At 39.2% G+C, this 12,294-nt stretch overlaps 1 protein-coding gene across 1 annotated transcript; it reads right to left on the bottom strand.

The window, feature by feature from the left end:
* Positions 1-4,878: 4,878 nt before the first annotated feature.
* LOC149838381 (structural maintenance of chromosomes protein) lies at positions 4,879-8,485 on the bottom strand. Its single transcript, XM_090008240.1, has 4 exons — positions 8,081-8,485; positions 7,816-7,956; positions 5,032-5,250; positions 4,879-4,926 (listed from the first exon to the last, which is right to left on the bottom strand). Exons 1-4 carry the CDS (start codon positions 8,483-8,485, stop codon positions 4,879-4,881), a joined length of 813 nt encoding a protein of 270 aa, XP_089864366.1.
* Between the last annotated feature and the right edge of the window lie 3,809 nt (positions 8,486-12,294).

Here is a 12,294-nt window from a genome sequence, read left to right as displayed (position 1 = left end):
GATTATGATTTTTGTGCTTGCTGAATTTACCCTTAATTGACCTTAGGATGGCGGCATTTTCATTATATCAAAACATCAACCCAAAATCTGTGGCAACATTGTTTAAAATCATCACCATTGCTTATTCCAGAAAGATATTTTTTTCAATCATCCTTGATTTTCATTTAGAATTGAAATTTTTTAAAATTCTTCCAACGCAGTGGACTAAAACTATGTATGAGGAGCAACTAGATATATCAGGACACTTGAAAGAAATTTATATAAAAAACAAAAGCAGCTTGGTTTATCACCATGCACATTTAATTTATAAAGGAGTTTTCACTGAAATAATAGAAAAAACATAAAACATATTTCAACTTGGAAAATCAAACCACACCTCTGAACAGAGACCATTTGATCTTGGTGGATCTGCTCCACCTCATCATTAGCATTATACATATGATCTGTAAACTTATGACGGGAACACAAGCATATAGAACCATTTGAAATTCTGTACAACAGTTCCCCTCAACCTATTGATATATTTGAATTCAAAACGCTCACAGTAGCTTTTGAAGAATAGGTCTTGCAAAAGGGCCTTTGCTTCCATCTGATTTGCTAGTTAAGCGTGTGAACCCACCCAAACTGTGTCGCTTCGGGTATTCAGGACTCAGGGACAGCTTCCCAAGGAGAATATCCATGTCTTGCTTTTGGTTCATCTTTGGCTTCTTGTCAAAATAGTCATGTGGAGCACCATAGCCAATTATCTCATCATAATCCTATGGAAACAAATAAAGTCGAGAATAAATCAAAAGAAAAAAACAACACATTGAGCAGCGTGAAATATTAGATTCTACCTGGGATTTTGACTTTGCATAGTAAGGTGTCAAACAAGGATTCATGTCCCTGAGAATCATGTCACCTGGACCACCAGGTGATGTTGGTTCTCCAGATGGACCAGAACTGAATTCCTGGACATATAACAATTCATTCATCATGAGAACAACCAAAGAGTTTCTCAAAGATTAAGTGGCGCACTGAGAACTTTAACAGGTATTTTCATACAGTGAGCACAACTAAATTCATTCACTAGTCATATAAGATATAAAAAAATTTAAAGTGCTAGGCGTTTGATAATTTTATTAGAACGGTCATGATTACCAGTGAATTAGCTGACTCTTGATTACATACTGGTGTTGTACGCCAGCTGGAAGTCCCATCAAAATCATCCCTGGCCTCATATTTATCTGCTTTCACCTGCACGTGCAGTAACTTTATAACCTAACCCGAGTTGTATATAAAAACAAGTCCGAAACTAAATATCTACATTTACCAAATATTCAAAAGCAAGAGGTAAAAAGAAATTGATAACATGTGATGAAGAAAAGCATCTGTTCAAAAAAATTTCAAGTAGTTGTAGCTATCAATCGGTTGTAGCGAAAGTATTGCAAAAGTTTGTAATCACATAGTATTGAGAGAACCTTTAGAGATTGGAAGTGTACCAAATATTTAATGCCTGAGCTTGTGAGCCATTGAATTTGGCAATTACATCCTAGAGAGGAGGTAATTGGATTTGGGAGATGGGAGGACCAACTCCCATCACATCTCCCAGATTGTGCAAATAAGAGTGCACCCTCCAAATGATGAAAGGTGATGGCAAATCCGTAAACCAACTCCCAACGCCTCCATCTACGGGTTTCCTAAAACTTCGCCATCGGCTTGTAAAGTATTATGCCTATGAAGATGGGTATAAGAAGTATATCCAAAGGTTTCCAATGAAGATAGGCATCCAAATCAGCAATTCTGATTTTCCCATATGCAAGAAGGTAGCATAACGGCAAGCCATATGCAAGGTGTCACTTTCCTTAATGGTGTTGACTTTTCTGTTGATTAATAGCAATCCACTGGGTCCCCTTTGAATTTCCTCAAAAGAAAAGCACCAAGGTTGCAACAGTTGACCATCTTGAACAACTAAACAACTCCATAGTACCTCTACTGAAAAGGACATGATTAAGATGATGCCTATATCAGGTGATCAAGGATTGTGTTTTTCTTTTTCTTGTCTGAGTACTTTTTAGCATCACAAAAGCCTGGTACACAAAGTTTCCATCACCGTTCATCGTTTTGGTGCACTCGTATTTGCAAAATACGCAAGATGGGATGGGAGTTGGTCCTCCTATCTCCCAAATCCAGCTAAATCCTGGAAAGAACGTTGTTGCCAAATCTGACGGCTCAAGCATTAAATATTTGGTACTCCTCCCATCTCGCAAGGTCCTCTCAGTATTAAATATTTGTTTCTCCCTTCTTAGGTGCTTACGTGGCTGTTTGACAACGGTATTTGGGAAGGATATGCCCAATACAGTCAAAATCCTAAAACGATCTCTCAAACAGAAAAGGATTTGATAAATCTTGTAGCTTCTAAAACCTGGATTTGAAAAATCCAAGATTTATCATGTCATATGCCAAATCTTGTTTCCAAACAAAGCCTAAAAAAGTTACAGAATAATGGAAAAAGATGAAAGAGAATCTGAAGGCAACATAAATAATCATATATTTTTTAATAATTGATCATAATCTGAAAATAAATGACATGATAGCGAAGCAACAAAAAACAATCTTGTACTAAAGTATAAATTTCAGTATAACAATTTTCAACATTATGTCTGGTTCACAACAACTAAATTCATTAAAGTTAAAATATCATATAAAAATCGTTATATTATTTCTATGATTTTGATCAGTTCTTATAAGTTTCATGACAATGACACATGGTATCCTAAGTCCTAACCCATATATTGATCACCAGCCAGTAGTTCAAAAAAGGACAACAACAACAATAACTACGCCTTCATCCCAAAACAATTGGGGTCAGCGATATGAACCAAAAAAGAAATTCATTTTGGGTCTTCCACATGAATCCTTTTCCTCCAATCATTTCTATCCAACGCCATGTCCTCGGTGAGGTTCAAAGCATTCATATCCTTTCCTATCATCTCCATCCAAGTCTTCCTAGGCCTACCCCGACCTCTTTTAACTAATATATTTTCCCATTTCTCCAACCTTCTAACTGGAGCATCATTAGGCCTTCGCCGAATATGTCCAAACCACCGTAAACGATTCTCTCGCATCTTATTTTCAATGGGTGCAACACCTACCTTCTTACGTATCTCTTCGTTCCGAATCTTATCTTTTATTGTATTTCCATACATCCATCTAAGCATCCGCATCTCAACTACACTCATTTTTTGAATATGATGTCTCTTGGCAGCCCAACATTCCGTACCATATAGTAAAGCGGGTCTAATAGTCGTCCTATAAAACTTTCCCTTCAACCGCAATGGCATTCTACGATCGCACAACACTCCAGTAGCACTTTTCCATTTCATCCACCCAACCTTTATCCTATGATTTACATCTCCATCAATTTCTCCATACATTTGAATGATGGATCCCAAATATTTGAAATAATCATTCACCGGTATATCTTGTTCACCAAGCTTCACTACACTCCCATCACTACTTCGTTGCTTACTAAACCGACATTCCATATATTCAGTCTTACTCTTACTCAACTTAAAACCTCTAGCTTCCAATGTCTGTCTCCATAATTCTAACTTAGCATTAACCCCAGCTCTAGACTCATCAATCAAAACAATATCATCAGCAAACAACATACACCACGGTACATTTTCTTGAATTGATCTCGTAAGCTCATCCATCACTATCGCAAATAGGAAAGGGCTTAAAGCAAATCCTTGATGTAACCCAACCGTTATCGGAAAATTGGTTGTCACCCCTCCACAAGTGCGGACATTGGTTACTACTCCTTCATACATATCTTTAATTATACTAATGTACTTGAGAGAAACACCTTTCTTCATCATTGTCCACCAGAGAACGTCCCTAGGTACTATATCGTATGCCTTCTCTAAATCAATAAAAACCATATGCAAATCTTTGTTCCTCTCTCTATATCTTTCAATAAGTTGTCTAAGAAGATGTATAGCTTCCATAGTTGATCTTCCAGGCATAAAACCAAATTGATTCTCCGATATCATGACAACCTTCCTCAACCTAGACTCAATCACCCTCTCCCAAAGTTTCATAGTATGACTCATGAGTTTTATACCACGATAGTTTGTGCAATCTTGTATATCACCCTTATTCTTATATAAAGGCACCAAAGTACTCTTCCTCCACTCATTAGGCATCTTATTTGTTCGCCAAATCAAGTTAAAAAGATTTGTCAACCATTCTAAACCTTTCTCTCCCAAGCATTTCCAAGCCTCGATAGGTATACCATCTGGGCCAACTGCCCTTCTTGATTTCATTTTCTTCAAAGCCTCTGCAATTTCTTTCTTTTGAATCTTGCGCATGAAGTCACGATTTATCTCATGAAAAGGAATGGAGAAGTCTCCAAGATCTTGAGCATGACTATCATTAAATAGCTTATCAAAATAATCTTTCCATCTCTCCTTAATCTCCTCATCTTTGACTAAAACCCTTTGCGTTTCATCTTTGATACATCTAACCATACCCAAATCCTTCGATTTCCTATCTCTCATCTTTGCAAGCCTATAAATATCCTTCTCGCCTTCTTTGGTATCCAACTTGTCATAAACCTCCTTATATACCTTAGCCCTCTCGTTTCGAACAACTTTTTTAGCTTCCTTCTTTGCTATCATATACTTCTCCAAATTCTCATTATCACGACTCTTACTTAGATTTCTATAACACTCTCTTTTAACCTTAATAGCTAATTTGACATCCTCGTTCCACCATGATGTAGTTCAAAAAAAGGAAAATAAGCAAAATTATTAGCAATCCTAGCACTTTGATTATGCAAAGTAGAAGAGCAGTTTTCAGGAATCCGTCATCAAAAGAGAAAAAGAGCATGCATCAACTTTGTTTTGGTCCTTTGGATGTATGTATCTTGATCATAATGACCTTCACAAGACAAGAATGTACAAAGGCAACCCAAACATATCTTTGCATAAAGATGGACCAATGGACAGGCATTCCAATTTGCAAGAATAAGAAATAAACAAGTACCTCAGCAAGGCCCTCTGCCAAGCATTGAATCTGGCCGGTAAGGGAAGAGACCTGCTCCTGAAGGCTTGGAATTACTTCTCTAGCATGTTTTAGCTCTAACCCTTGTTTCTCTAAAAGCTTTTGAAGTTGTAATGCTGAAATATCGGGAAATAAAATTGAAGCTTTTAGTGCCCTTATCTCTTCCCTCTGTCTCAGACATAGATCTTTCAATTTGTCCACCTGTAAAACCCATTACAAATAGGTAGAACAATCCTTTAGAAAAGTCATCAACCTTGTTAAAATGAACAAGTCCAAAAGTACCTGCAGAGATTTGCTATATAGGATCTTTTTCATTTTCATTTACGATAAACCACAATATGCTGTGACACCTCAAGAAAGAGTTGGGTTATCTTTGGGATGTCAGATAGCCAAGTTTTATGAATAACTCAAAAACTATGGTTCCCAATTAAATTGCTGGACAAAATTTTAGTTTGGTACAAAAATACAACAAAATAAAATGCATATCATACTTTAGAGGTCAGATAATTTTAAACTCCAAAAGGACTAAATGATGCATAAATATTGTGAGCAATCTGCAACAATCATATTGAGGTAACCCATGCCAGATGGACATGGATACACAAGTCAATATCAATTTCATCAAGCAATGATGAATAGGATACTGTTACATGTAAACTATAAAAAAAAAAAGAGAGAGAGAATACCAATACATGGCTTCCCTCCCTAGGACATGCATTCATGCATCAATATCAAAATCATCAAAGAATGGCGATCAGGATACTGTTACAAAATCGGTTCAATTCTTCAATTAACTCAGAAAATCAATATGTTCTTTTGATATACATGAAAGTATTCAAGATGTAATGATCCATGTTACGGAAACCTCAAACAAAATGCAATCACCCATCATATATGCATATTTAATTCTAACTAGTGCATATTCATGGACAAAATAATAGTTTTCCTATTAATTTCTTTCCTGCTATTTCTGGTAGGTCATGTTCTAGACAGATCCAAGTTACAAACATCTGGATGAAGCTCATTGTAAAAAGAAGTGGGCCTAGTCCAGCAACACTGAGATACCTAGAAGTCACAATACTCGTGTGGAAATTGTATAAGAAGCATTTGCACCACAATCTACTGGCAGAAGTATGTAGTTTTTGCAAAAGGTAAATCGATAACTAAAATAAATAAATAAATGGGGGAAAACCATCTCCACATATCTTTTGCAGTTGCGAAGATATTTTTGGAGGATGGCCTTATGGGGTACACCTAACCATCCACAGAGAAAATCTAGATACTCCATCCAAAAATGTCTTTTGCACCTATATCAGTAAGCTACTCAAGTTTGTAGATGTGGTATGTTGGGAAGTTTGGAAGACCAGGAGCTTTCATATATCAGGAAATAAGGCTTCAGCTGACATGATATTTGAATAGTGTAATATTTTGTTGGACTATCTGTTCTCCAAAACAGAACAAGGTAAAATATTTGAAAGTTGCAGTACGGCCAGGTTTAGCAGTGAAGCGTGAGTCAATTTAGACAAAGCTGTCCGAGGCAGTTCAGGAATAAATGAAAATGCCAGTCATTCTTATCCATAGGGATCTAGAATTTAAGAACAGAATTTGTTATGGAAACCATGAAGCAAAAACAGGATAAAGAGAAGAGGGAAACAATAGAAGACACGAGATTGACATGGTTTGACAGTCAGGCATATGTCCACGGGCGAAAGAGAAGCAAAAATCCACTTGCAAGATGTGAGGGAATACAATGGCGAGATAGAGAGCTCTCAAATCCCTAATCCCCAATACACCCAAAAAACTCTCATGCCCAACTCTCAAAAGGAGGCAGCTATACATGTGACAAGGGCATAAAACCCTTGCTGGTAAAAAGGCCCGATAGCTTCATTCAAAAATCTCATTGTAAATTTACCAAAATATTTTCAGATTGGGTCATGGATTGGAGCCGGTCTAAAATTCAAGACATCCACGACAAAATTTGAAGAAAAAAGAGTAAAATTTTTAGCATTGATAATGTTTTATAGTAAAAGCAATAACTCACATTGATGAGTCATGGACAATGCTATTTTCCACAAACAAGAAGAATGCTGAAACACATGAAAAAAAGCTACCGAGTTGAATTTAGATTATAAAAACAAAGTTCAAAACTCATGATTCAATATTTAACTTTAGATTTGCTTTTATGAAATGATTCAACTTAGATTTATGTCTCGCACACAAGGAGAATTACAAAAATGTGAAATATTCGTGAAATGCTAAAAACAAGAGAGTATTTTGACTATTTTTATCAGGATAAAGAATGCAAGGTTATGAAGTACCTATAGAGCCTAAAATTTATGCAGAAATAACAAATCAATAAATGCTTCAAGGGCAAAAATTATAGTTACTGAAAGTTTCTAACAAACAAGAAGAGATAAATCAAGAGAGATCTAAGCTTCATCTTATCAACGGAATCTGGCATTGGCTTAATCATATGTTCAGAATTATCTTCACTCAAAGAGATGAGACACCTATCAAGACATAAAGAGCGACATGAGAACAATAGTGTTCTTATATTGTAATCATTAGAACTCCCAGAAATCTTGTTTAGCAAGATAAATATAAGAACAATGACAGGAATCACCGATCATTTTCAATCACTATACTCACTGTCAATTTCAAAATGCATAAGAATCTCCCAGTTTACAAATTATATTTTGTAGTCCGTAGAAAACCATATGCTTGGCCACATTAAAGCTAATAATATGAAGAAAGAAGGAGGCCTACTTCATCATTTTTCTCCGCCAGAATTGCCTTAAGCTCCTCTACCTCCACTTCGTGCTCTTTGTTCCTACTCAGAAGATCTCTTTCATTCTTCAGCACCATCGCCAACGTCCTTGTGTTCTCCTTTCCCTCCGGCAATGCCTTCTACGAGAATCAACAAACATAACGGAAATAAAACGCCAGAATTTCGCTCGATCTTGAGGTCAGATCGCCCTAAGCAACGAGAAAAGCAAAGAAAGGGGAAAAGGAAAAAGCAAAATAGGAAAACCTTAGTTTGTTGACGATGATCGGCAGCCTTCTCGAAGAACTTCCGGTGGAAGCTCGACACCTTCGAAGCCTTCGCCGCCGTCTTCTTCAGGTCACCGGCAATGATATCCGCAGGGATCACGAGGGTCGGCGGTGCCGCTGCTTTAGACGGCTTCGACTTCCTCTCCATGAACCTCTTCACGAGAGAGGCAAAGTTCTGATCGTTCTTGGTCTTCGCCGCAGTGGCGCAGGGGACGGAGGATTGCGTCCTGGCCAGGATGCGGGACGCATTTCCCGTGGGCTGCGACCGGAATTTCGCTGATCCGGCAGCGCCGGGAATCGGATCTCCAGCGGAGGAGGAGGTGGAGGAGAAGGAGGAGTGCGAATCGGAGGGAGCATAGCGAGAGGCGGCCTTCCCTGAAGCCATTTTTCCGGTGCCGGAAAATTTGGGCTTTCTGCTTTTCCGGCAGATCCCTTCCTTCTGGGGTTAGGGTTTTATTATTTTCAGCTTCTTTTTTTATTATTATTTTGAATTAAAAGTTTTCCTGCTTTTTCATAAAAAGCGCGCGCGCGCTTCTGATGTTCAAATTGGCAAATTTGGAAGCGGGTCGGACGTCCACATTATCCAATCCGTTTAGTTGAGAATATCGGCTGCTGCCGACATTTCGAATTTATCATGTTAAATTAACAAAAAGACAAAATGCTTGACATTCTAGCTCATATTTTCTTGATATATCAGGATTCTTTTTATGATGAAGAAAAACCCTCACCACCAAGGCCGAGGGTAATTTGGTCATTTACTTAGAACGTCTTCTTAACTAATGCACAAACCCCACAATTCATGTTTAAAAGTCCTTTCAGGTTACAGTTTTCAGATAACTTCATTACCCTGCAGATGAACTTCTGGTAAAGTTTATTTCTGATCAAGTCCACCTTATACTGGTCATGTTTTTGGATGTGGATAATACCAGATCCGACTTTTTGGATGTAGGCTAGATGAATTCAAATTCGGATGATAAAAAACTCGTACCATATCCGGTTTTTTACATGTAAACAAAATCAGATATCCATCAGATCCGGATATATGTCAAATTCTATAGCAAAAAGAATCAAAACCGTATCCACATCCAATTTATAATCAGATATTGTTTTGGCTTGCCAAATCCAACGGATTTGGATATTGGATAAAATTTGGTCCATTGACACAAAATATTGGTCTCCTTGGCACTCGTTGTTGCCTCACTCACTACACAGGACAGGTGTCACTTCTGTATTGATGTTTTACTGTACCAAATAAAGCATCCCATGCGGTATATTCACAAAACCCCGTTATATTGAGCTACAATCTGCACCATAAAAACAGAGAGCAGGTTATATGTTCCTCCCAGGAACACGCACTACTGTAGCTACAATGCGTGTTCTGGGGTCCTCACTGAGCGCCGCGTTAACGCTCAGTGGGGTGTAGGGGAGCCGAACACTGTCGTACATCCTGCAGGCTGATGTACGACGGTGTGCGGCCCTCCTGTATACCCCACTGAGTACCACGCGACGCTCAATGAGAACCCCAGAACACGCATTGTAGCTACAGTAGTGCGTCGTGGGACAAGGAGAGGGTTCGGGGGTCGCCCGCAGGAGGAGAGGTGGCCAGAGAAAGGGGTGTCGGCAGGCGTCTGGTGAGGGTGCCGACGTGTGTGTGTGTGTGGGGGGGGGGGGCTCCGGCAAACTGAAGAAGACGAGGGAAAAAGGACAACGACAGTCGGGGTTGCCGGGAAACGGAGGCCGTCGGCCTGCGGGCTGCCGGAGAGCGAGGTCGGAGAGAGGCGAGCAGGGGAGGAGAAAGGAGGTGGAACAGGGGGGAAAAGGGCTGGTCGGGGGCGGTGGTGTTGTCGCCGGTGGTTGTGCTCGCCGGCGGCGGCGGGTCGGGAAAGGGGACGAGAGGGAGAGGGTTGCGACGCAGGTGGTTCTGCCCCCTCGTTGACGGCGGGCTGAGGTATACAAATTTGCTCTTTTAGACAAATTGCTAATTTCCCGATTGCTTACTAGGGCCCTTATTTTATTCTGAGCCAATGGCATGGGGTGAAGCTGAGGGAGAGGATGGGTCTCCGGATCAGACACAAGGGAAGGAGAGCTCAGCTGGGTGGGTGCCGCCAGAAGGGAGGAGGCTCTGCTCAGGTGGTTGTCGCCCGATCTGATGAAGAGGAGGGGGCGAGCTTGACTGGGTCGGTTGTATCATCGGATCAGACGACGAGGAATGAGGAGGCTTGGCTGAGTCATCACTGTCGACACTCCTGCCGGAGGCGGTGGGTCGTCGCCGGGGAGAGAGAGACCGTTGAATGTCCGTGCACACACACCACCCTCTCATAAAAACATGTTACTCATTATCTGTTTGTTCTTGAATCAAGTATCATTTTCCCAACAACGTTTTGGAAGCATCAATATCTTAAACATGCCTCTACTAATGCAGGAGATAAATCTGAACTCTTAGGGATCATTAGGATGATGTTGGGAACGACAGCGACGGGTACGTAGATGATGGAGGATAACCCCCCCCCCCAGCTAGAAGCGATTGGTCCCCTCTGCAGATTCAGGGTAGAGAGGAAGTGAACAAACAAGTCTAATAAAGCAAGTCGTCCTTCTCCTAGTTCTGGACAGATATAGTGAATGGAGTACTGCGGCAAGATAACCCATCAGTGTTGGATCCCATCAAGGTATCTACAAACCAAAAGTGACAGTGTTGACCGTCTGTTATGATCGACTGGTGGACAATATTGTTAGCAGGCTGTGAACTGGGCCATTAATGACAACAAATTCATGCTAGACTCCCTCCAAGATGGTCTCTTCCATACGAAGATCAAATGAAGAAGTCGATATCTGAGAGAAGGTATGTGGAGGGTAGCAGGGATGGAGGCCGGGCATGTTGATACAACTACAAGTCTCCACCAAGGTCCTCATATGGACACGCCTATCCAACCTCTAGCTTGAGTTGTGGACCTAAGAAATGTTTGTCTAAAACTTATGCGAGTTCTTAGCTCACATAAAACATAGACAGACTTATATGCGGGTTTCCTCTTCTATGCATAAAATATATTTGCTCATCCTCGTAAATATTGATCATTTCTCTTTATATTTTATGCGGACCACTATATTCGCATAAATATTGGTCATTTTTTAGTATATTTTATGTGAATTTTCTCATCCTCGCCTATATTTTTTGCAGACTTCGTGAGCTTAGCAAAAAAATTGTATGAATCTAACTTTTTATCAGAGAATGAGATACAAACGAAAAATCTATTTTCTAGAGGTTGTTTCTCCTAAAGCTCTCATCATATCAAAGCGATCTTGATGGCATTGAAAAACTAACACACCAATCTATATGTCCTTTTAATTCTTTTTGAATTTTTGATACACGTGACAAAAAAATAGCATAGAATAATTGAGCTTACATTACAAGAATTCTGCGGATTAGCGATGAGCGTTATTCGACGTTAATTCATCACAAATCTATCACTGAACTGTTTAGCGACGGATTGGTGATGGCTTAGCGATGGATAGCATCCGTCGCAATTCCTTGGTCGTTAATTAGCAACAGAACTAATATGTCGCTAATTTCGTCACTAATTTACGATGGATTAGTGAATGCCATGATCCGTCCTGAGTCCGTCGTTAAATAAGCACTAGTTTGGTTTTTAAGACAGATAGATATCTGTCTCTAATCCGTTGCTAAATTTACGATGGATATTATTCATCGCTAAATACTGTCACCATTTTGTGATGAAATTTCTTCGAAAAATTCATCGCTGAATATTAGCGATGGATACTATATGTCGCTAATCCGTCACAAAATTTAAAAATATAAATATTGAGAAAAAAATTCGTTATACAATTTATATAACCTGTGTATAAAAGGCAAAGTACACATGAAAACTATATATACAAAGTAGGTGAAACAAATTTAAAACAAGTTATAAGTGAAACAAATTTAACAACAAGTAGGTGAACATATACAAAAAGTTTTGTTTGAAACAACAAGTACGTGAAACAAATTCAACACATAAAGCTTCTCCTCGCCAAGATTCAGAGCATCATCCTCTTTATTGTCTCGATCTGCCCCTCCATCCATGCCTCTACATTAATCATGTCCAGCATCCTACAAGAGAACCGAAATGTTAGTATTGATAAACAAAATATAAATAAATAAATTATATTGGCAATCAAAGTAACATGGTTGAATGACAC

The sequence above is a fragment of the Nuphar pumila genome, chromosome 5 (genome assembly GCF_984573655.1).
Source record: "Nuphar pumila chromosome 5, dmNupPumi1.hap1.1, whole genome shotgun sequence".
NCBI classification, from domain to species: Eukaryota; Viridiplantae; Streptophyta; class Magnoliopsida; order Nymphaeales; family Nymphaeaceae; genus Nuphar; species Nuphar pumila.
The sequence above is the reverse complement of the archived record's forward strand: the minus strand, read 5'-3'. Positions and strand labels throughout refer to the sequence as shown.

Excerpts from the sequence above, each read along its gene's own strand:
- LOC149838381 (XM_090008240.1), bottom strand. The coding sequence starts at position 8,485 with ATGGCTTCAGGGAAGGCCGCCTCTCGCTATGCTCCCTCCGATTCGCAC. Across the intron at positions 7,957-8,080 it reads ATCATCGTCAACAAACTAAG|AAGGCATTGCCGGAGGGAAA; the intron begins GTTTTCCTATTT and ends TGATTCTCGTAG. Across the intron at positions 5,251-7,815 it reads TGGCGGAGAAAAATGATGAA|GTGGACAAATTGAAAGATCT; the intron begins GTAGGCCTCCTT and ends TGGGTTTTACAG.